Consider the following 26,097-nt stretch of genomic DNA (forward strand, 5'->3'; position numbering starts at 1 on the left):
CCGTCAGCAACCTACAAACGCCGTGAGACATTGCTTTTCTACTCAGAGAATATCTCTTTGGTGAAGACTTTAACTGTGTGTTCCACCCCAAAGACCACGTCCAACATTTCTCGAACTGTGAAGTTCACATATTGGTGCAAGACCTGTTTCTCATCGATACTTGGAGAAAGTGCAAGGTCACCACACAGCACACAATCTTACCAATCACTCGGCCAGTCGTCTTAATCAGATCTATATCTCACACGATCTTGCGCCGGAATGGTTGGCGACTGAAGATGGCCGCTTGCCTTCTCACACCATAACGCCTTCATATGCATGGTCACCTTACAGCAACAACGCGTGTGGCGCAAATGTGGGATTTGGTAGGTAAATGCTGTGCATCTCCTGCACATCCGAATGCTGTCAGATTATCGCTACCGCGTGGGCAGACTACGAACGACGTCTTCCACGATACCTTTCGACGCTGGCATAGCGGATAGGATATGCAGAACAAGCGGTTTGGTAGGTGTTAATGGAATACAGATGGGACGTCTGCATGATACCATCATACTTGGGCCTTTTTTACATGATGCTTTGCGAAACCGCATCCCAATCGCCATCACGAGATCAACAACTGGCAAGCCGCCCAATTGAAGTCAAAGTATTGCCTCTTACGCCTTACGCGGGGAAAATTGGAAAGGGTTGTAGTGCGGTCGCGGCGTCTAGACCGAGTGAACGATGAAATCCCATCTAAGTGCCACATCGTTCAAATGGTTCAAATGCCTCTGAGCACTATGGGACTTAACATCTGACGTCATCAGTCCCCGAGAACTTAGAACTACTTAAACCTTACTAACCTGAGGACATCACACACATCCCTGCCCAAGGCAGGATTCGAAACATAGCGGTCGCGCGATTCGAGACTGAAGCGCCTAGAACCGCGCGGTCACACCGGCCGGCGCGCCACGTTGTGCTCGATAGCCGTCGATGCCGACGAAGGCTAATCACTAACCTCACTTTGCAGGATGGTCGATCCTTAACGATCCCGGTGGCCATCGTACAAGCCTTTGCTGACCATTATCGACGATTTCACCAGAAGGAGAAAACAGAGGAAGGGTACTATAACGACGTTCTACAGCATCGTGCTTTTAATGGAGATTGCGCAGGACAATGTTGAGGACGCGGTAGACAAGGATGCGCTAAACAAGCCGCCTCACTGAGAAGGACTGCCGCTCAAATTCTATTGGACGTTTCGCTCCCTGATGATTCAATATTGGATAACTTTGTACCAAGAGCTGACGTCCCCAGTTTTTGTGTGCAACCTGCCTTCGTCGATGAACCACTTATCTTCATACAAGCCTTCAACAAGTCAGCCCATCAAGGACCACCACCTGATTGCAACGTTAATTTCAGGCTATAAGGTATTCACCTTGCTTCTGGCAGCACACATAAAGAAGGTCCTGCCACGAATCCCTTCAATGGAGCAATCGACACAGGGAGGAGAGGCCAAAATGCAAACGGCCATCAGCGATTGTATGAATTTCATAGCTCTCGCCATAACCTGTCACCTCGAACTTCTGTGATACCAATTGATTTCGACCAGGCTTTCGACAGAATACACTACAAATTTCTAACATCAGTTCTAGGCGGTATGGATTTCCCACCTCACTTCCTCGACGTAGATTTGCGCCTCTTATGCCGTGCATCATCCCTTGCACTGGTAAATGGATGTGAGGCGGATCCCTTGCCAGTCCAACATTCGGTTCGACAAGGATACTCAGTCTCCAAAATTTTTCACGCAATCACACTGGAACTACATATAGGAGCGCTGAAACTCACACTCTTGGGGGTTACATTGAGGGGCCACACCTCCCTCAGCAAAGTGTATGCTGATGACCTACCGTTGGCCTGATCGGGCGATGAAGTGTGCTCTGTGCTTGAATGGATCAAAGGATATGAAGTGGCAGCTAGAAGCCACATGAATGCAGCAAATTTCTATTACAATTGTATACCAAACTGAGCTGAAGGGAAAAAAAATTCGCAGTGACGGTTCAGTGACGGGGAAAGTTGAGGCATCGTTGCCCGGCCTCGGGTTTTGATCCATGCGAGCCCTGTCTACACCAGCGTGAAGCTCACTGATCTTCTTCCTTAAAGCAATAGTAAGAAAAAGTTATTAAGGCGACGGCTCGCGATAAGTGGGAAATTCTGGTTCGAGTCCTAGCTGGACACTAATTTTCATGTGTCGCGAATAAATAGTAAAGCTGACGTCACACTGATTTCGCTATTTGTGATATGGTTTCCCAATCCACAGTGAAATCCCCGCCCTGCAGTAACGTAGCATGTTGCAACAGCAGATAAAACAAAATAGTGCTGACAATGTGCACTTTATCAGTGTTTACGAGGACTGCTGACATGCACCAGCAGAAAAAAATTTAATTACGTGTCTGTATTTTTTCGAATTGATTATTAAAATTTTGTGAATGTCCTCTGCACAGTAACCAATTTTCTCTTTTGGTTCAAATGGCTCTGAGCACTATGCGACTTAACGTCTGTGGTCATTAGTCACCTAGAACTTAGAACTAATTAAACCTAACTAACCTAAGGACATCACACACATCCATGCCCGAAGCAGGATTCGAACCTGCGACCGTAGCAGCCACGCGGTTCCGGACTGAGTGCCTAGAACCGCGAGACCACCGCGGCCGGCTTTCTCTTTTGTTACAAGGATTCAGTGTGTTATTTTCGTGATGAGTTTCAATTTCATGCGGCTTGCTTCATTTAAAAATATAGCTTAAAGTCTATAAATGATGTTAGTACCCAACAGACACATCAAATAATACCTACCGTTGATCTAAGCTAGCTTGTCTTCCTCACTTCAGCGTGATTCAAAAAAGGAAGAACAGATTTCAATTCTTATTTCATACAAGCAACAAAAGATAGAAACACTCTGCTCAAGTAACTGTACAGAGGAAGTTTTGACAAAGCTGCGCTGTTGTCTGTTTGTAGCAAAGATGTCGACTACACCACAAGAGAAATCATTATATGTGTTGGAATTTGGGCGAAGTTCAAGTGGAACGTGGGTTCCATGATCAATCAGTTTAGCAAGAAACCGCCTCTGCGCAACTAGATTTATGACTGGTACAACAAAATCTTGGAAGCTGGTTGCATATCCAAAGGGGAAGGGCACTGGTCGGACACGACATCCTCGGAAGTCCACAAGACGGGCAGACCAGAAACTTCAACTTCCTCAAACAACAGTGTGGCGTGTCCTGAAACGATGTCTGCAGGTGAAGCCATACAAGTTGTAGTTACTGCAGAAACTGCGTCCCGGCGATCACAATAGAAGGTTCACGTGTAGCATTTCAGTTTTCCAGGATATGGCAGAGGACACTTTATTCCAACGCCTCATCTTTTCAGGCGTATCGGCGTTTGATCTATCTGGAAAAGTGAATCCCACAATGCAATAATAAGGAAAATATCCTGGCATTCTCGTCAAAAATGAAAGAGACTCACCGAAACTCATCGTGTTTTGTGTAATTTTTATGCTCACAAAGTTTATGGACTTTTTTGCGGAGGAAACTGTAACAGGAATGTCATACCTGGATATGCTGCAAAACTAGTGGTTTCTTGAACTTCACAAAGATTCCAATGATTCAATTTTTATGCATGATGGCGCCCCGCATCACTTTCACCTTGAGGTACGCCGTTATAGGAACAACACCTTCCCATAAAATTGAATTCGAAGAGGTAGGCAACAAGATGCTTTAGGCCTCCCATGTCACCAGACATCACACTTTACTTTTTTCTCTGTGGTGGTACATAAAAGAGAGAGTATTTGTCCCAACTCTGGCAGCTACTCTTCAAGACCCGAGAAATCGTATTGTTGAAGCTGTCGGTTAAATAAATAGGGACCCGTTGATTCATGTAAGGAATGAAATGGACTAACTTTCCGATGCTTCTCGACCAACACATTGTGCTTATGAACTTTCAGCATGCTGGAGTAACTTGGATCAGCAACTTCTGTTAATCAATTGAACGAAAAACCAGTCAAGTTGCAAATATTTTATTTTTCATACGATGACTAGTTTCGGGCCGAGACCCATTTTCAAATCAACACACAGGCCTGAAAACCAAATGTATACTCATGCACAATACAATTATCTCCAAATTCTTAAGAATGTGTCAAAGATATGGCACATATCTTTTTAAACATATATAAAGTCGAAACTGGCATTTCTGAAGATGTCAATAAAACGTGTAATATACATTCACAGAGCATACAGATAACTTGCAGTTGATTCCTTCCACTGTCGTAAGGAAACCTCCGGAAGGGGGCGCCCAGCAGGATATAGGAAAACTTTTTTTTATTTATTAAAATGTTTTCCAACCATAAAGAGTATAACAGTGCGTACAGTAACCATAAAAGTCCACAATAAAAGTAATACTCATCGAAAATCTTTACCACAAGGAGCCATACACTCAAAATCACTAACCAGTGATGCACAGGAGCGCTGTGTATTACTGGCTACTGATTTTAAGTATTTGACTCTTTTTGGTATAGATTTATAAAGTTCTGTTCTTTTTTAATACTGTTGTTGGTGTACACATTTAATTATTTTTATGAGCCTACGTGGCATGCAACTTTGTAATATGCGCCGTATGTGGTGCTGTTTTACTATGCATTATTTTTAAGTAGTTTTTTGTTAGAGGATTTAAAAAGGTCGTAATTTTATTGAATACTTGCCCACTTTTACATTTAATAACTTTTACGTGCCAATATGGCATACAGTTTTGGAATATGCACCCTATGTGACGCCGCTGTGTACTACCGGTCAGTGATTTTAAGTATTTGAAGCTTTTTGCTAAAGATTTTAAAATAGTATTACTTTTATTGTGGAATTCTGTGGTTATTGTATGAACTAGTGTATTCCTGATGGCTGAAGAACATTTTAATAAATAAATACATGTATCCTATATCCTGATAGGGAGACCCCTTCCCGACGTGTTCTTACGACAGAGGGAGCAATAAACTGCCAGTTATGTGTATCCATTGTTACTGTACATTACACGTTTTGTTGACATCTTCGGATATGGCAGTTCCGATTTTATGTTATTTTAAAACGACGTGTTCGATATGTTTGATATATGCTTAAGAATTTGGTAATAAATGTATTATGCATGAGTGTAAATTTGGTTTTCTGCCCTGTAGTTTGATGGGAAAATGGGTCTCAGCCCGAAATTAGTCATCGAAAGAAAAATGAAATCTTTTCAACTTGGACTGATTTTTCGTTCTACTGACGTCGTACTTATGTTGACTGTATGGTATCCGACTGTGCGAACATAAAGCTTTGATCCTTTCTTTTCAAGTGAGATGTTCAATGTATTTCTGTCTTTCACAGTTTATCTGTAATAAGCAATTTCAATATGTTATTTCTTTTTGGGTCACCCTATATACACTCCTGGAAATTGAAATAAGAACACCGTCAATTCATTGTCCCAGGAAGGGGAAACTTTATTCACACATTCCTGGGGTCAGATACATCACATGATCACACTGACAGAACCACAGGCACATAGACACAGGCAACAGAGCATGCACAATGTCGACACTAGTACAGTGTATATCCACCTTTCGCAGCAATGCAGGCTGCTATTCTCCCATGGAGACGATCGTAGAGATGCTGGATGTAGTCCTGTGGAACGGCTTGCCATGCCATTTCCACCTGGCGCCTCACTTGGACCAGCGTTCGTGCTGGACGTGCAGACCGCGTGAGACGACGCTTCATCCAGTCCCAAACATGCTCAATGGGGGACAGATCCGGAGATCTTGCTGGCCAGGGTAGTTGACTTACACCTTCTCGAGCACGTTGGGTGGCACGGGATACATGCGGACGTGCATTGTCCTGTTGGAACAGCAAGTTCCCTTGCCGGTCTAGGAATGGTAGAACAATGGGTTCAATGACGGTTTGGATGTACCGTGCACTATTCAGTGTCCCCTCGACGATCACCAGAGGTGTACGGCCAGTGTAGGAGATCGCTCCCCACACCATGATGCCGGGTGTTGGCCCTGTGTGCCTCGGTCGTATGCAGTCCTGATTGTGGCGCTCACCTGCACGGCGCCAAAGACGCTTACGACCATCATTGGCACCAAGGCAGAAGCGACTCTCATCGCTGAAGACGACACGTCTCCATTCGTCCCTCCATTCACGCCTGTCGCGACACCACTGGAGGCGGGCTGCACGATGTTGGGGCGTGAGCGGAAGACGGCCTAACGGTGTGCGGGACCGTAGCCCAGCTTCATGGAGACGGTTGCGAATGGTCCTCGCCGATACCCCAGGAGCAACAGTGTCCCTAATTTGCTGGGAAGTGGCGGTGCGGTCCCCTACGGCACTGCGTAGGATCCTACGGTCTTGGCGTGCATCCGTGCGTCGCTGCGGTCCGGTCCCAGGTCGACGGGCACGTGCACCTTCCGCCGACCACTGGCGACAACATCGATGTACTGTGGAGACCTCACGCCCCACGTGTTGAGAAATTCGGCGGTACGTCCACCCGGCCTCCCGCATGCCCACTATACGCCGTCGCTCAAAGTCCGTCAACTGGACATACGGTTCACGTCCACGCTGTCGCGGCATGCTACCAGTGTTAAAGACTGCGATGGAGCTCCGTATGCCACGGCAAACTGTTTGACACTGACGGCGGCGGTGCACAAATACTGCGCAGCTAGCGCCATTCGACGGCCAACACCGCGGTTCCTGGTGTGTCCGCTGTGCCGTGCGTGTGATCATTGCTTGTACAGGCCTCTCGCAGTGTCCGGAGCAAGTATGGTGGGTCTGACACACCGGTGTCAATGTGTTCTTTTTTCCATTTCCAGGAGTGTATAAATGCTTCACTGCAGCACGTGTTACATTATTCTTATCAAGTAACCTTAAAACTGGATAGCAGATTACATGTCTTTAGAAACATTTCATGTACTCTAAAAACTATGAAGTTTTATATTTCCGTGTGTGTATAAGTGTGTGTTCTTCAATGTCTAAACGAGCCATATTTCATACGTGCTATGATTAACATACAATACATTATTTCCTTTCTGGCAACTACCATATTACATGCATTAGTTGCTGCAACAGATACATTCAAATATATACTCTAGCATTTACGTTCATTTCGTAATGGTCTAAATACATTACAGTAACTAGTTATTTTACTTTATTTCCAGTGCCGGCACGATTTCATAGACCGTTTCAAAATATTACAGCGGTCAAAGGAAGTTCAGCAACGCTTGACTGTACCGCCGATGGGGACAAACCTATCACCATAAACTGGTTTCAGAATGGCCACCCTTTTGATGCTACTCGTCACGAAAGAGTTACTGCAGAAGAGATAGCAACACGTAATGGAATGACATCGAAACTGGAATTCAAACTCGTGGAGCGGACGGATACGACACATTTTGTTTGCGTCGCGTCGAACAAGTACGGGACAGACAGATCAGAAATCCTGCTGGTAGTTCAAGAACCGCCAGACACTCCTCTGAACTTCCACGTTTCCAACTACAGCAGCCGCAGTGTGAGTCTGAGCTGGGAACAGCCGTATGATGGGAACAGCCGCATAACGCACTACGTGGTCCAGTACAAGAACGCTTCAGGTATGTGGTCGCCGAACTATTAGCGTGCTCTAGCGTTTGAAGATTTTTTGCGGAATCTCATCGTGACTGACATTGTTGTGTAATTTCTTCCAGTTTGTGTGTCTGTTGGCAGTTACATGGCATTGGAATGTTGCCCAGGTGCTGGTGCAAGGAGGCCAGCAAAACGTGTCCGTGGCAGGCCTTCTGCCCGCCAGAGTTTACCAGTTCAGGGCCCTCGCTAGCAACTCCGTGGGAACGTCCAATGCGACCAGAGCGCTCTCGGTCACCACAATGGAGGAGCCCCCTGAATCCTCACCCAGGGATGTGAAAGCTAGGACGAAAAGTTCAGAGAGTCTTTTTGTTACGTGGAAGGTACGTTCCAACCTTAAAACGCTTTGGAAGCAATGTACTGAAAACAAAAAAGATACAATGAATAGCATTAATATTTGCACACTATGAGATTTTTGCTTTGCAGCATCACAACTTTATTCTTAATAAGATAAAAATATTAGAGGTATATGTCCAGTAAATAATAGTATTAAATAAATAACAGCATTTTTTACACAACACGTAACATTTGTTGAATAATACGCTTTAAATGAAACGTTCTCGGTTTTCATGCCGCGTCGATTCGAATAAAATCCTCGAGCTTTCGACGACCATCTCTGCCATCGTCGTCAGGAGTTCACTGACTGCCGGGGCTGCACTGCACTTAACTGCAAATCTCTGGTGACATCAACCAGGAGTGAAACAGGCTAAGCAGCGAATCTGCTGTTCCTGTGTGGACCTCAATAACGATTTTTGGCCTCACACGTAGGATTGGCCTATGTGAGCGGCCGCGAGGGACCGGACGCTTCGTCATCGTCATCGGGGCTGCGGAAGAAACTACTCCCGCCACAGATCAGGCCAGCGCGTGGTTGACCTGCGGTGGACTTGATGTCCCAGTCCACGAATAAGACGACTGCAAGAGTGTCCGGCAGAGGCATAGAACACCCTGGCGGACTGCCTGAAGCGATCCCTCAGCAGCGGGACGCCCGCTTCCTCGTGAAGGAGCCTCGTCGCGTAACGAGGCGGCTTGTGAAGAGCTAGTCGGAGCGCCCCATTCTGGAAGCGCTGGAGCATCGCGACGTGCGACGGGGCTGCATTCCCCCACACTATGGCGGCGTACTCGAGCACTGGCCGGACAAGGGCCAAGTATACAGTCGGGCCTGCCGAGGGGGGAGGGTGGGTTCGGGGTTCAGCTGCGGGTAGAGCGCCCGGAGACGCCCAATAGCTCGCCCCCTTGTGCCTCGGATGTGCGGCAGCCAGGTGAGATTCCTGTCCAGCGTCACACGAGGTATTTGCCGGACGGTGACCACGGGATGGGGCCTCCCGAGATCGTGACTGGCGGCAGGTCAGGAGGCAGCCGTCTCCGAGTGAAGACGACCGCCTGGCTCTTGGCGGCGTTAAACTTGAGTCTCCACTTGGTGGACCACGCCCCCAGGACGTCGCACGCTAGTTGGAGTCGGCGGCACATCGCGACCACGTTCATGTTGCGGGTGAACAGCGCAGTGTCGTCGGGATAAAGAGCCAACTCCACGCGCGCCACCAGCGGTGCTTCGGCGGTGTACAAGGAGTACAACAGGGGGCCGAGAACGGACCCCTGCGGTACCCGCGCACAAATCGGCCGGTCGGTGGAGATGCCGCCGGCAGCCCGGACGTGGAAGGTGGGGCCCGCGAGGTAGGAGCGCAGCAGAATGCCGTGTGACGTTGGTATCTCGTGTACAAGGAGCTTGTACACGAGGCCCTCGTGCCACACGCAGTCGAACTCCTTGGAGATGTCGATGAGCACCGTGCTGCAGGGGCTGCTACGGTTTCTCGCTTATATAGGCATGATGACATCAGCAGCAGCGAATGTGATAGACCCACTGTGGCGCGCGCGTAGGTGGACCCGGGCAGCTAGCTGAGCTATTGCCCGTGGATCACCGACGACGTCAGGTGGCGCCAGGGTCAGGCGCCACGTTTGAAGCTGCCGCACCCGCTTCGCGCATCTGTCTTTGCTTTCTTTCGATGTCCAACGCCCGCCCCCATGCCCTGCTGAGTGTATACCCCTGGTCTCTGAGGAAATTGTTGTTTAAACGAATCTCGACCGCTTCCTTTACAATGGAGTCCCAATATGCAGAAGCATGAGCCATCTGTCGTCACCGGTGCTGCCACGGGCTATAGCTCTGCTAACTGCCCGGGTCGGCTAAAGAGCGCGGGTTTATCTTATTGGCTGCTGATGATGTCATCATGCCTATATAAGCGAGAAACCGTAGCAGCCCCGGCAGTTTGTAAACTCCTGATGACGATGGCGGAGATGGTCGTCGAAAGCTCGAGGATTTTATTCGAATTGACGTGGCTTGAAAACCGAGAACGTTTTCTTCATGTATGCCGTTGCGAAAGACTCTGAGGACACAATACGCTTTAAATTAAACACCATTCTGTTTTCAAGTTACTATAATACTCGGACAGCTGGAAGTGTAGTACCTGGTTTGTTCGTACACGCCAAATTATATACTCTAAGTTAGACAGTAGTATTCGCCTACAGCGCGCTTGACTTTCCAGACGGTACACTGTCTCGCAAAACTAATACCACTTTTGATATACGACAACTAGTAATTCTTCGTAACGCCTGAGGTAAATCATATAGCCAAACTTCTGCCACCCTCAACAAGAGCAGGACTACCATAAGGTTCAAAAACGAGGACTGTATAGACTCTAAGCATCAAAAGGACAACCAATCAAGTTGAATGCACGTGACAAGATTAATCTACCAGAGTTGCCCAGAAAGTAATGCACCTCATTTTTTTCTCAACCAAAAACAATGCTACTAATGCCAAACGTTACGCATAAATTATTTTAAGTCTCCTAGGTGAGCACGCCTAGTTTCCGTCACTTCAGACAGATAGCGTAGCTGCAGCATCATTCAATTTCTCTCCGCACAGAACGAATCTGTGGGGAATGTTTACAAATACTTGTGCAAAGTCTATGGAGCGTCTGCTGTTGACAGAAGTACAGTTAGTCGATGGCACGTAGGATGAGGTCATCACAAGGCGGTTCGGCGGAGCTGCACGATTTGCAGCGGTCGAGGAGACCATCCGCGGCTGTCACACTTGACATGTTGCGGCGAGTTGATGTCGTTCGCGAGAACAGACGCATTACGACTCGGCAGTTGGCGCTGCATCTGTCAATCAGCAAAGGAAGTGTGGATTCAATTACGCCACCCGGACAAGGATTGGTACCCACAGGGCATATACGCCCTTGTTTCGAGCTGGAGGAATACCATAAAACGGGATGGAGATTACGTGGAAACATAAGATTTTTAGATAAAACACCGTTCTTTCGTGTGTGTGATTCTTATGTGCAATAAAGAATTGTTGAAGGGAAAAAGTGGGGTGCTTTACTTTCTGGGAAACGCTCGTAATACGAAAAATAAAGAAACCTGCACTCAATGCGCTCAAACTAGCAAGTGAGATTCTAAACGAGACTGGAAAGAAGGTACTGTGTACATCCTCAAACGATTCGCAGAGCATTGAAGGGAGTGGCTATAACGCAAGAGTGGGCAGGAAGAAACCGTATGTGAATTAACAAAATCGATGGAAGAGATTGGACGCCACTAAAGAGCTTATTACGAAGGAAGAAACATGGTGGAGAAATGTCATTTTCACCGACAATTTTTGGGTCAGATGGACTAAGGGTGGTGTGGCGGAAGAAGAATGAAGTATTTAAAGTTAACTCTACCTTGGAGGTGGCAGTGTTCTTCTCTGGGGCAATATATCCATATTATGATCAGTTGAACTAGTGTTCATCGTCACTGTTACGGAAAGAGATATATGAACACATTAAACTTCATTTTAGGCAAAGATGCTGAAAAATGTTAATATCAAATATGTTCAAATTTTACTGGGAAAATGACCCGAAACCTATGGCTCGAATTGTGCGGAGATATTTGTTGTACAATTGCCCGCAAGTCTTACAGCCACTACCTCAATTACCTGACCTCAACGTATTAAGAATGTGGGGGAAGGACTAGAATAACGTATTATAAACATACCAGTACCTTTCAAAGAAACCGTGAAGCGTCGATTAAAAGAAGAATGGAACGGTCTGTGTACCTGACTATTTAAAAAAACATCATTAGAAGTACACCGCAGCGTTTTAAAGAAATGATGTAAAAGAATGGACAACCGACAACGTATTGAAACACATATCTTTCACAAAAATATGTCGAAATAATTAGTTCTGTCAGAATATCAAAGTAACGTGGAAATAAGTCCAAATTTTATTTAAATCGGATTATTAAAGAACTTTCGTAAGTTAAACTGATAAAATTTATGCTGTTGTTTACAAGATATATAACTTAATATCATACTTGGCTATGGTTTTTTGTATGTTTTGTTCAGAGGGAATTTATGACGCTACAAAGTAAAAATCTTATGGCGCCCAAATATTAACATTATGTATTCATTGATACAAGGTAATGAATGATTCTCTTCATTAAGAAATGGATAGTTTTGTGTACCAAACCTGCAGGAGTGATGGAATTAGCTTAATGATTAAAGTAATTTCGTATTTACATTCTTGGACACAGAAACACTTACAAGGGACCGTGTCTACTCGTCATCACCGATTTCCTCGAAATTTATGATATGTGCAGAACTTGGCCAGAAATGAAAGTGATAGAAGTGGGAGATCCTGATGGCCAAGTGTTTAGAAAAATGAATAGTCGTTTTGGCGCTGGTCGGGGGAGCCACGAGCCATTTATGTTAACCTAGTATTCAGGCACGGATCGGCGCTGCGGAAATCTGAGGCTCGTGTCTTCAAGCCACTATGCTCAAACTTCCATTTATTTTCAATTTTTACGATACTTACAGTGCCAATAGTCGGAAATAATGCTCAATATATTGCATTTAATGCTTTCATAAAAGGCAAGAAAAGGAAAGGCAGAGGAGAGTTGAGATTGCAAATGGATTTCCAAGAGAGGATTGTACCTACAGCGTGCACGAGGAATCTGGACTCGTGGACTCTGCAAGTAACATTCCAGGAAGGAATGTCAATAAAAGCGTACAGCGTAAGGTAGTCCGTTAGATTTTACTTTCGTCTTCGAGAAGCCCTCGGCATCTAATGCATATCTGCGGTACGTATTTCTTTCGTCAGGTAAAGAATTTGTGAAAAAAGCTGCTCTTACTTCATCGAGAAATAAACAGAATCACACACCGAGAAGATTGTAAAAATATATTTCATTGTACGTCACTAGCTGTCATCGCCAGTATTTGGCGAAATAACGCATTACGCATGATTTTCTGCCAAACTATGCGATGAGTGAGAACCTTTTATGAATGGAAACCACCTTTATTTAGTTTTAGACCGACCACGTAGCTGCAAAGCGTCAGAGTTTAAAACCTGTGCAAAACGCCGTAAAAATTATTGCTTCCCTTGTTTTTCCGATGAGTATTACCTCAGCACTCGTAAATCATCAGCTGTAAAATAATAAAATTATGTAATTTTACATACGAAGTTCTTGTATATCCCTGACGAAATTTATTTGCAATCCCAAATTTTCCTTTGCCTTTTTTATGTCTTCTATGAAAATGTTAATAGCTACGATATATTGAGCATTATTTAGATTTGATATGTAGGTGACGTAAAAAATTAAGTTAAAAGTAAATTTCAGCAAGGAGCTACAACCACGACCCTCAGATTATCGTTCTGCTTCACCCACTAGCTGGTAACTACGAAAATACAAATGGCTCATACATCACCCGACCTGCGCCAAAAATGCTATTTCTTTCTAAACACTTTGTCCTCTGGAGCTTCGACTTCTGTCGTCTTCATTTCTGGTCAAGCCATGCATATTACCATACATCTCGATAAAATCGGTGATGACAAGGAGGGTGGTCCCCTTGTTAAACGCACTCGAGTTACTCAGAGTAACCATTATTCTACGGTGGCTTATAGTTTGCCTAGTTCGAGCTAAATTCTCAGAAAATTGGCATCTGTACAGTATGAAAAACTATGACATTAATCAGGATGTATCACTTCGTCTGAGTGACAGGCGATCGTACGAATTCCAAAGATAAATAAAAAAGCCACTGTCAGTCTGTTTCCAGATGGAAATGTTTTCAATTTCTATGGTGAATTAATTGTAAGGTAAAGCTGCAAATTATAGAAGACTGATTCTTCCTTCGCCGAACATTGCTTAAACCAAAACCATAAATAAATAAGAGATGCAAAAGTTATACATACGGAGGGAAACGGTACAAAGCTCAGTCAATCAGGAATACTAGAAAAAAAAAGATTTGTATCCCCATCTTCACTATTGAATGAGGAAACTCTGTTCTGTTATTCACCTCTTTTAGACACCTAACGACTTCTATATAGAAGAACAACCTTGGTGCTTTCATCCATCATTAGATTATAACGCAAATTCTCATTCTTGTGCACGTAGCACCAAGGCAGTATATATTTGTTCATAGTTACTGTAAATAATGTCGCAATGCGGGTAAGCTACTACAAACAGCATAGTGAACGCATTATTGTGGCCAAGATAGATACGAAGCCCACACCTACTACAGTAGTACAAGTTTATATGCCAACTAGCTCTGCAGATGACGAAGAAATTGAAGAAATGTACGATGAAATAAAAGAAATTATTCAGATAGTGAAGGGAGACGAAAATTTAATAGTAATGGGTGACTGGAATTCGAGTGTAGGAAAAGGGAGAGAAGGAAACATAATAGGTGAATATGGATTGGGGCTAAGAAATGAAAGAGGAAGCCGCCTAATAGAATTTTGCACAGAGCACAACTTAATCATAGCTAACACTTGGTTTAAGAATCATGAAAGAAGGTTGTATACGTGGAAGAACCCTGGAGATACTAAAAGGTATCAGATAGATTATATAATGGTAAGACAGAGATTTAGGAACCAGGTTTTAAGTTGTAAGACATTTCCAGGGGCAGATGTGGACTCTGACCACAATCTATTGGTTATGACCTGTAGATTAAAACTGAAGAAACTGCAAAAAGGTGGGAAATTAAGGAGATGGGACCTGGATAAACTGAAAGAACCAGAGGTTGTACAGAGTTTCAGAGAGAGCATAAGGGAACAATTGACAGGAATAGGGGAAAGAAATACAGTAGAAGAAGAATGGGTAGCTCTGAGGGATGTAGTAGTGAAGGCAGCAGAGGATAAAGTAGGTACAAAGACGAGGGCTGCTAGAAATCCTTGGGTAACAGAAGAAATATTGAATTTAATTGATGAAAGGAGAAAATATAAAAATGCAGTAAATGAAGCAGGCAAAAAGGAATACAAACGTCTCAAAAATGAGATCGACAGGAAGTGCAAAATGGCTAAACAGGGATGGCTAGAGGACAAATGTAAGGATGTAGAAGCTTATCTCACTAGGGGTAAGATAGATACTGCCTACAGGAAAATTAAAGAGACCTTTGGAGAGAAGAGAACCAAGTGTATGAATATCAAGAGCTCAGATGGCAGCCCAGTTCTAAGCAAAGAAGGGAAGGCAGAAAGGTGGAAGGAGTATATAGAAGGTTTATACAAGGGCGATGTACTTGAGGACAATATTATGGAAATGGAAGAGGATGTAGATGAAGACGAAATGGGAGATACGATACTGCGTGAAGAGTTTGACAGAGCACTGAAAGACCTTAGTCGAAACAAGGCCCCCGGAGTAGACAACATTCCATTAGAACTACTGACGGCCTTGGGAGAGCCAGTCATGACAAAACTCTACCAGCTGGTGAGCAAGATGTATGAGACAGGCGAAATACCCTCAGACTTCAAGAAGAATATAATAATTCCAATCCCAAAGAAAGCAGGTGTTGACAGATGTGAAAATTACCGAACTATCAGTTTAATAAGCCACGGCTGCAAAATACTAACGCGAATTCTTTACAGACGAATGGAAAAACTGGTAGATGCAGACCTCGGGGAGGATCAGTTTGGATTCCGTCGAAATGTTGGAACACGTGACGCAATACTGACCTTACGACTTATCTTAGAAGAAAGATTAAGAAAAGGCAAACCTACGTTTCTAGCATTTGTAGACTTAGAGAAAGCTTTTGACAATGTTGACTGGAATACTCTTTTTCAAATTCTAAAGGTGGCAGGGGTAAAATACAGGGAGCGAAAGGCTATTTATAATTTGTACAGAAACCAGATGGCAGTAATAAGAGTCGAGGGGCATGAAAGGGAAGCAGTGGTTGGGAAAGGTGTGAGACAGGGTTGTAGCCTCTCCCCGATGTTATTCAATCTGTATATTGAGCAAGCAGTAAAGGAAACAAAAGAAAAATTTGGAGTAGGTATTAAAATTCATGGAGACGAAGTAAAAACTTTGAGGTTCGCCGATGACATTGTAATTCTGTCAGAGACGGCAAAGGACTTGGAAGAGCAGTTGAACGGAATGGACAGTGTCTTGAAAGGAGGATATAAGATGAACATTAACAAAAGCAAAACGAGGATAATGGAAGGTAGTCAAATTAAATCGGGTGATGCTGAGGGAATTAGATTAGGAAATGAGACACTTAAAGTAGTAAAGGAGTTTTGCTATTTAGGAAGTAAAATAACTGATGATGGTCGAAGTAGAGAGGATATAAAATGTAGACTGGCAATGGCAAGGAAAGCGTTTTTGAAGAAGAGAAATTTGTTAACATCGAATATAGATTTATGTATCAGGAAGTCGTTTCTGAAAGTATTTGTTTGGAGTGTAGCCATGTATGGAAGTGAAACATGGACGATAACTAGTTTGGACAAGAAGAGAATACAAGCTTTCGAAATGTGGTGCTACAGAAGAATACTGAAGATAAGGTGGATAGATCACGTAACTAATGAGGAGGTATTGAATAGGATTGGGGAGAAGAGAAGTTTGTGGCACAACTTGACTAGAAGAAGGGATCGGTTGGTAGGACATGTTTTGAGGCATCAAGGGATCACAAATTTAGCATTGGAGGGCAGCGTGGAGGGTAAAAATCGTAGAGGGAGACCGAGAGATGAGTACACTAAGCAGATTCAGAAGGATGTAGGTTGCAGTAGGTACTGGGAGATGAAGCAGCTTGCACAGGATAGAGTAGCATGGAGAGCTGCATCAAACCAGTCTCAGGACTGAAGACAACAACAACAACAACATGAAACCTGTAGACTGTAAATGTATGTGTGTTAAATTTGGCAACAGAGACAACTTTTTATGGTTTATCATGAATCTATAGTTTAAGCATTAGGCGTGTTTATTTTTGCTTGTTTTCCATTTTTTCGGTCAGTTGTGTACTAGACAATGGTCTTATAATCCGAAACCTAGGTCATACAATAATAATAAAGTTCGTGAAACAAAGCAAAAACGATTTTCGTTTAATCAACATGATACACAGTGTTTCACCAGGAATGCTTCACCAGGCATCAATTAAAACGATGACCGTATCCGATTTCGCAAAAGTCTTCGAATGCGTAGGTATACTGGGTTAAAAACATTTCTGGCACTACTGCTGTCGATTGGAATTTCAGTTCCCAACACATCCGATGTTCCTTATACAATATGTACAGCATAATTTAAATTGTTATTTTATTCCTACCAGAGTGGTAAAGCAACTTTCTTTGTTCACCGTGTGATCTAGCGTGATAGCATGGTAGGTACCCTTTCAAGAAAGAGAAAAAATTGCGGCGTACCATTTCTTAGCGTTTCCACGGTCCCACCGGTACTTTTCAGACCGTAGCGGAGCTTGCCTGGCACATTGATTAATGTTAACTTTGCAGTTCTTAGGTAACTATTTCTACCTACTTTTATAAAAATACACTAGCGTTAAATTTAGTGCAATAACCTATTTGCATTACGTTTCCTCTAGCTCACCTGCTTTCACTTTTCAACATAAGTGCCTTTAACAATTGTATAAATAGTAAGTTTCCGAATGTGGCATACACTGATTACAGAAGCTTACTCATCAATGATATAATTAGATTTTTTTTTAACTTTACAGCCACCAGAAGAGAAATTTCAAAATGGAGAAATTCTGGGATACTACATTGGCTACAGAAAGACTAACTCTTCTGATGCATTCCATTACAAGACGTTCGAAGTAATTCCAGGAATGCCACTACAAGGCCTGCTCACAAACCTGCAGAAGTTCACGGAGTACACGGTTCTGATACAGGCGTACAATAAGGCTGGAGCAGGTCCCAAGAGCCCAGAAGTTACCGCCATGACGGATGAAGACGGTGAGTCTGCTCTGGTGAGCTCTGAGGGAAGTACAGTGTGGTGTTACTTTGCATTTCTCCTATGTCATTGTTGTTGATAACAATGACATAGGAGAAATGCAAAGTAACACCACACTGTACTTCCCTCAGAGCTCACCAACAACTTTATATTTTACGTTAGTGATTCGTCTGAAATGCTTTCTAATGTTCAAAATATTAAAATTGTTTGCGAAAAAAAATTGTTTAGTAGCTAAAGGCCATAGATAAAACATTTAGGGCTGATGTCACCATTTCTATTCTCCTTCACCTGCAATAAGAAAATGAAATACTTGAATAGTACCTACAGCCATAAATACAAGCCTTTCTCAGTTTCGGTCATGTTTACTTTCCAATATTAGTTTATCCGGCGCGCTTTGACAGCATGATACAATCATCAGGTAGCTAACTGTTCCTGTTACAACATTTTTTAGTGTTCCGTACCTTATTCGGTAACAATGGCACTCTTATACACTGAATAGCCAAAGAAACTGGTACACCTGCCTAATATCGTACAGAGTCCCCGCAGAAGTGCCGCAACACGACATGGCATGGACCCTACTAATGTCCAAGGTAGTGCTGGAGGAAACTGACTCCGAGAATACTGCAGGGCTGTCCACAAATCCGTAAGACTACGAGGGGGTGGAGGTCTCTTCTGAACAGCACGCTGCAACGCAGCCGAGATATGCTCAATAATGTTCATGTCTGGGGAGTTCAGTAGCCATCGGAAATGTTTAAACTCAGAAGAGTATTACCGGAGCCACGCTGTAGCAATTCTGGACGTGTAGAGTGTCGCATTGTCCTGTTGGAATTGCCCAAGTCAGTCGCGATGCACAATGGACATGAATTGATGCAGGTGATCAGACAGGATGTTTACGTACGAGTCACCTGTCGGAGTCGTATCTAGACGTAACAGGGCTCCCATATCACTCCAGCTGCACACGTCCCACACCATTATAGAGCCTTACCAGCTTGAACAGTCCCCTGCTGATATTCAGAGGCCACGGATTCATAAGGATGTTGCATATCCGTATACGTCCATCCGCTTGGTACAATTTGAAACAAGACTAGTCCGACCAGGCAGCATGTTTTCAGTCATCAACAGTTCAATGTACCTAGGCGAGGCGTAAAGCATTGTGTCGTGCAGTCATCAAGGGTACACGAGTGGGCCTTCGGCTCCGAAAGTCCATATCGATTGTGTTTCGTTGAATGGTTCGCACACTGACTCTTGCTGATGGTCCAGCATTCAAATCTATAGTAATTTGCGGAAGGGTTGCACTTCTGCCACACTGAAGAATTCTCTTCGGTAGTCGTTGGTCCCGTTGTTGCAGGATCTTTTTCCTGCCACAGCGATGTCTGAGATTTGATGTTTTACCGGATTCCTGGTATGCACGGTACACTCGGGAAAATCCCCACTTCATCGGTACCTCAGAGATGCTGCGTCCCATCGCACTTGCGTCGACTATAACACCACGTTCAGACTCACTTAAATCTAGATAACCGCCATTGTAGCAGCAGTAACCGATCTAACAACTGCGCCAGACAGTTGTTGTCTTATATAGGCGTTGCCGACCGAAGCGCCGTATTCCGCCTGTTTACATATCTCTGTATTTGAATACGCATGCCTGTACCAGTTTCTTTGGCGCTTCGGTGTAAAATCTGTTCTGTGTCCGTCAGTGTATCTGTCTGCCTGTCTGTCTGTCTGACTATAAATACTCCCTCTTCTCAGGAGTAAACGTATCAAGATGAAATTTATGCCAAATACTAATATCTACGGTCCCTTGGCGGTGTAAATAATTTAAGGTTCTACGTCAATCCTGTCAAATGTTACGGCCATGTATGTGACATATTTTGTGTACTCGCAAACTCATTGATCAAAACCTATAGTTCAATTATTTATATACATTTTGGGGCTGGCGGTCCATCGGTAAATCGCGTCCCTGAAAACCAAGACGTCGCGGGATCGAACTTCGAGCTGATTATGTTTTCCTACCGTCCTAGCTTTCACCTTCAACGAAGTGAGAAATCCACTTTCAATTGTAGATCCCCGTTCTCGGTTGGATTGCTGTTGAGGTTACAAACACAAAAGTCGCCGAAGTGGCGTCCAATAGAAGTACTTGCACCAGGCCATTGAACGATTACTATTCTTATCAAAATACATTATTAACTACATACATTATTAAGTCCGTACGGAACGCACAGAGCGCGAGTCGTAACCGCACCATTTTTTAAAATAAAAAAAGGAAAGAAAAGAGAGCCTTGTGGAGTGCAAAGACAATTTTCTGCTTGTGCCGTTGAGGCTTAGTTCCGAAATATTGTGTGTTGTCCAGAAAGATCAGTTTACATCAGCGAGGAGCACCATGTGCGTTGTGAACGTAAATAGTCAGTATGCTATTTTGCCATGCGTGTTGTGGACGTTTATCCTTATCTAACAGACTGAGTACAAGGAAGACCACAGCACATAGATTATTACACGACATAATATGGTTGTTACGTAAAATATGAGAAACAGCCACATGTCGTTTTAATTCAGAATTGTCTGGACAATCGACCCACCTAATAAGTGCTACTCCCGTCGAAATAGCCAGAGTGGTCGGCCATTTGTAGTCACAAATTGTCTGATAAAGTGAAATAGTGAAGTGAGAATGCCTGCAAATGTTGTTGGCATGATTTTATAATTACTACGGTTCCTGAAGTGTTCGTATAGGTAAGTAACACAATACCACAAATCAGCTAGGAAGAAGAAGCTTTTATTTTATTTTCGCTTACGAACGGGTAAGACACAATTCGTGCGACATATAATAAAGCAGACTAAGGCAGTAATAGAAAACTTGAGGCGAAGGAACAAGAAAAATAACTAAAGCCACAAACCATTGCAGAAAGTAAGTGGAACCAATGAGTCTTGCATTGTGATTTGTTGTTTAAACCACGTTGACAGTTCTTGAGATACAATTAGACTGCGTCGTAGCTCCTGCTATCTTGGTAACTGGAGCGCCAGGAAGTCTTAAGAACGTGTAGAGGCTGTTCGTGATATGTGAGAAAATCCCAGTCAACTACTGACAACTAACAACAAAAATCAGGAGATTTTATCTCGAATGCAACTAAAGAATGAGAAGAATTTCAGGTACCCCCACAGCAACCACTACAAGGTCTCTGTCTGTTTGGATCCAATCCCAAGGGCCTGTGAAGAATATCTGCAGGTATACACTGGGAAAAAAAATTGAGGATGCATTGGGTGAGGATAATTTAGCTTTAGGAAAGGTGAAGGCACCAGGGAGGCAATTCTGACGCTGCAGTTGATAATGGATGCAAGACTAAAAAAAAAAAAAAAAAAAAAAAAAAAAAAGACACGTTCACAGGATTTGTCGACTTCCAAGAAGCGTTCGACAATTTAAAATGGTAAGACGTCAGAAATTCTGAGAAAAATTGGCATAAGCCATAGGGGTAGACGGGTATACAAGACAAGACGAGGTGTTGAATCATAAGCTGATTTACCAAAATCTCTAGTACCAATTTCAAACATGTGATAAGTGCGATAGGCAATTACAACTCTATCATTAAAACTTTCAAGACCAGTTACACTAGGTCCATCGACGAGGGCGTGGGCTGCAACACTCTTCACTGGAATGCGATTTTTCTTGCCTCCCGATGTTGTTGTAAGTTCAATGTTATCTATGGTTTTATAGACTGTTGTGCGGGTACGACGATACCTCCTGTACGGCATGTTGGCGGCGTTCAATGCAGTTGCCTGTGTATTTCTTGGATGTTCTCTTAATTTTAGCTTGGATATAAACGAGACTTTTTCACATGGTAATCGCTACGTACAAGAGCCAAGAAGTAAAATAAGAGTGTACGACCAAGAAGAAGTGCTCGGATTAAAAAGGTGTAAGACAGGGATGTCGTATTTCGCGTCTACTGTTCAATCTGCACATCGAAGAAGCAATCATGGAAATAAAATAAAGGTTCAGGAGTGAAATTTAAATTCAAGGTGAAAGGATATCAATGATAAGATTCGCTGATGAAATTGCTATCCTGAGTGAAAGTGGAGAAGAATTACTTGATCTGCTGAATGGAATGAAAAGCGTAAAGTACATAATATGGACTGAGCGTAAATCGAAGAAAGACGAAAGTAATGAGAAGTAGCAGGAATGAGAACAGTTAGAAACTTAACATCAGGATTGATGGTCACGAAGTAGAGGAAGTTAAGGAATTCTACTACCTAGGCAGTAAAGTAACCGATGACGGACGAAGCAAGTAGGACATCACAAGCAGACTAGCACTGGCGAAATGGGCATTCGTGGCCAAGGGAAGCCTACTAGTATCGAACATAGGCCTTAATTTGAGGAAGAAATTTCTGAGAACGTACGTTTGGAGCACATTATATGGTAGTGTAACATAGACTGTAGGGAAACCGGAACAGAGGAAAATCAAAGCATTTGAGATATTGTGCTACAGACGAGAATTGAAAGTTAGGTGGGCTGATAAGGTAAGGAATGAGGACGTTCTGCACATAATCGGAGAGGAAAGAAATATGTGGAAAATACTGACAAGAAGGGAGAGGATGATAGGTCATCTGTTGTGACTGAGGGGATGATTTCCATGGTACTAGAGCGAGCTGTAGAGGGCAAAAACTGTAGAGGGAGACAGAGATAGCAATAGATCCAGCAAATAATTAAAACGTGGGTTATAAGTAGTACTCTGAGATGAATAGGTTGGCACAGGAGAGGAATTAGTGACGATCCGCATCAAACCAGTCAGAAGACTGATGGCTCAAATAAGAAAAAAAATCATCACATTGACATCCACTGCTCAATATGTCCCCCTAAACGATACCGATCGTAAGTTTTCGCCGCTCTCTCGAGTATCAGCGACGCCGAAGGTTCTGTCATGACGTGAGTTGTCGCCTGCGGAATACATGTGAGCGACATATTCTCGTAGTCGTAACACAAAGTCTCACTTATCTAGTAACGTAGCTGTGCTCATCCATAAAACAAGAAAGCTCCTTCTCCGCTGCTGCTGTTCGCGTCTGGATCAAGCTGCCTTGCAACTAGAGCATAAATTAATATCTTATTACATTTAAGAAAAATCTGAAACACTCCTGTTGGTCGACCTCACAACTTTTCCCTCGCAAACTGACATGTATGGCTATTTCTTTCTTTAATGTAGTGAAGCAATACTGACGTCTTCCAGTTACTCTTGTTTTCATCTCGTTCCTCGGTCAGTCAGGACATATTTTCCCTAAGAACATGTTTTCCACCTAACTACTCTTTGCTCTGTTACCCACCACTTCTGTCATCACCATAGCTGCCACGGCCCTCAGTCTGAATCTACCTGTCTGTAGTTTATATTATTCTACTTTTCACAAAACATACAAACTGTGTTTTCTGCTGTAAGTGTTTCTGTTCTCCTTCTTGATATAACTATTTCTGCATCTACAAATACATACATACTCCGCAAACGACTGTACGGTGCATGGCGGAGGGTATCTTGTACCAGTACTAGTCATTTGTCTACAAGCCTCTTTGCGAGCCCTAATCTTTCGCTTTTTATCCTCATGCTTCTTATTCGTAATATACGTTGGTAGCAGTAGAATCGTTCTACAAATGCCGGTTCTCTAAACTTCTGCAATAGTGCGTTGTCGTCTTCCGTCCACGGATTCCCATTTGAGTCACGAAGCACTTCCGTAATACTTGCGTGCCGATCGAACCTACCGGTGACAAATATAGCAGCACGCCTCTGAACTGCTTCGATGTTCCTGTAATCGACCTGGTGTGGATCACAAACACCCGAATAGTACTGGAATTGGAGAATTCGGCTTCCCTGCTGCCAACGTGACGTGCTCATTCCATTGCATATCACTTTGTAAGGTTACTCTTTGATATTTAACCGATGTGAGTGTCAAGCTCCGCCCTACTAAAGCTGTATTCGAACGTCACAGAAGTGTTTTTCCTACTCATCCGCCTTCATTACATGTTCCATATTTATAGCAAGCTGCCATTCAACAAACAAACTAGAAATTTTGTCTAACTCATCTCGCATACTCCTACAGTCGCTCAATGATGACACCACAGAGTCAACAGCAAACAGCCATAAACTGCTGCTCACCTGTCCGTCGGGTCATTTATGTATACGAGGTATGGCAATAAAGAAACAGAACTCATGGTCTAATTCTTAATTGAAAAACCTCACATAGTTGAAATGTTGTCCCCTTCAGTGTAGTTCCCTCCTCGATCTATGCCTCCCCGATCCATGCACCGCTCCATGCTATTTTTCCACTGTTGGAAACAGTGCTGTAAGTCTTTTTCTGTTATGCTGTTGAGGAAACTCGTTGCTTTATCCTTCACTGCATTCACGAACCTGGTTTTTTTGAGCCCAGACTTTAGATTTGGAAAGAGAAAGAAGTCGAATGGTGCTATGTCAGGAGAATGCGGAGGCTGTTCCATCAATTGATTGTTTTGCGCCAAAAATCTCTTCAGAGACATCGCGCAATGAGCGATTCTTCCACAGTTCTGGTTTCCGTCGCACACGTTTACGGGGACTTCATAACGGTTTCATATTAAGTTTTATCCCCTCCTCCCCCCCCCCCCCCCTGAAACCAAGAACCTTGCCGTTGGTGGGGAGGCTTGCGTGCCTCAGCGATACAGATGGCCGTACTTACGTGCAGTCAGAACGGAAGGGTACCTGTTGAGAGGCCAGGCAAACGTGTGGTTCCTGAAAAGGAGCAGCACCCTTTTCAGTAGTTGTAGTGGCAACAGTCTGGATGATTGACTGATCTGGCCCTATAACACTAACCAAAACGGCCTTGCTGTGCTGGTGCCGCGAACGGCTGAAATCAAGGGGAAACTACAGCCGTAATTTTTCTCGAGGGCTTGCAGCTTTACTGTATGGTTAAATGATGATGGCGTCCTCTTGGGTAAAATATTCCGGAGGTAAAATAGTCCCCCATTCGGATCTCCTGGAGGGGACTTCTCAGGAGAAAGAAAACTGGCGCTCTGCGGGTTGGAAGGTGGAATGTCAGACACCTTAATTGGGCATATAGGCTAGAAAATTTAAAAAGGGAAATGGATAGGTTAAAGTTAGATATAGTGAAAATTAGTGAAGTTTAGTGGCAAGAGGAACAATACTTTTCGTTAGGTGAATACAGTGTTATAAATGCAAAGTCAAATAGGGGTAATGCAGGAGTAGGTTTAATAATGGATAAAAAATAAGAACGCGGGTAAGCTACTACAAACAGCATAGTGAAAGCATTATTCTGGCCAAGATAGATACCAATCCCACGCCTACCACAGCAGTAAACTTTGCATGCCAACTAGCTAAGCAGATGACGAAAAGATGAATGAAATGAATGATGAGATAAAAGAAATTATTCACCAGTGAAGGAAGACGAAAATTTAATAGTCATGGATGACTGGAGTTCGGTAGTAGGAAAAGAAAGAGAAACGTAGTAGCTGAATATGGAATGCTGGTAAGAAATGAAAGCAGAGAGATTATGTAATGGTAAGACAGAGATTTAGGAAACAGGTTTTAAATTGTAAGGCATTTACAGGGGCAGATGTGGACTCTGACCACAATCTATTGGTTATGAACTGTAGATTAAAGTTGAAAAAACTGCAAAAAGGTGGGAATTTAAGGAGATAGGACCTGGATAAACTGACAGAACCAAGGATTGTAGAGAGTTTTAGGAATAGCATTAGGGAACGATTGACAAGACTGGGGGAAAGAAATACGCTAGAAGAAGAATGGGTATCTTTGAGAGATTAAATAGTGAAGGCAACAGAGGATCAAGTAGGTAAAAAGACGAGGGCTAATAGAAATCCTTGGTTAACATCTACCATCTGGTGAACAAGATGTATGAGACAGGAAAAACACCCTCAGACTTCAAGAAGTGAAAAGTACCGAACTTGCAGTTTAATAAGCCATGGCTGCAAAATACTACGGCGAAAAACTGGCAGAAGCCGACTTCGAGGAAGATTCCGTAGAAATGTTGGAACATGTGAGGCAATACTGACCCTACGACTTATCTTAGAAAATAGATTAAGGAAAGGCAAACCTACTTTTCTAGCATTTTTAGACTTAGAGAAAGCTTTGTACAATGTTGACTGGAATACTCTCTACCAAATTCTGAAGATAGCAGGGATAAAATACAGGGAGCAAAAGGCTACTTACAATTTGTACAGAAACCAGATGGCAGATATAAGAGTCGAGGACCATGAAAGGGAAGCAATGGTTGGGAA

At 43.5% G+C, this 26,097-nt stretch overlaps 1 protein-coding gene across 1 annotated transcript in view; it reads left to right on the forward strand.

Annotated features, from left to right (window-relative positions):
• Nucleotides 1-7,377: 7,377 nt before the first annotated feature.
• LOC126335652 (Down syndrome cell adhesion molecule-like protein 1) overlaps nucleotides 7,378-26,097 on the forward strand; it is a 171,508-nt gene continuing 152,788 nt past the window's right edge. The window contains exons 1-3 of the mRNA XM_049999108.1: nucleotides 7,378-7,624; nucleotides 7,737-7,975; nucleotides 17,611-17,848. Of these exons, the coding sequence (XP_049855065.1) occupies nucleotides 7,378-7,624; nucleotides 7,737-7,975; nucleotides 17,611-17,848 (724 nt within the window). The remainder of the gene's footprint in view (nucleotides 7,625-7,736; nucleotides 7,976-17,610; nucleotides 17,849-26,097) is intronic.

Source organism: Schistocerca gregaria, chromosome 2 (assembly GCF_023897955.1).
Source record: "Schistocerca gregaria isolate iqSchGreg1 chromosome 2, iqSchGreg1.2, whole genome shotgun sequence".
Classification (NCBI taxonomy): Eukaryota; Metazoa; Arthropoda; class Insecta; order Orthoptera; family Acrididae; genus Schistocerca; species Schistocerca gregaria.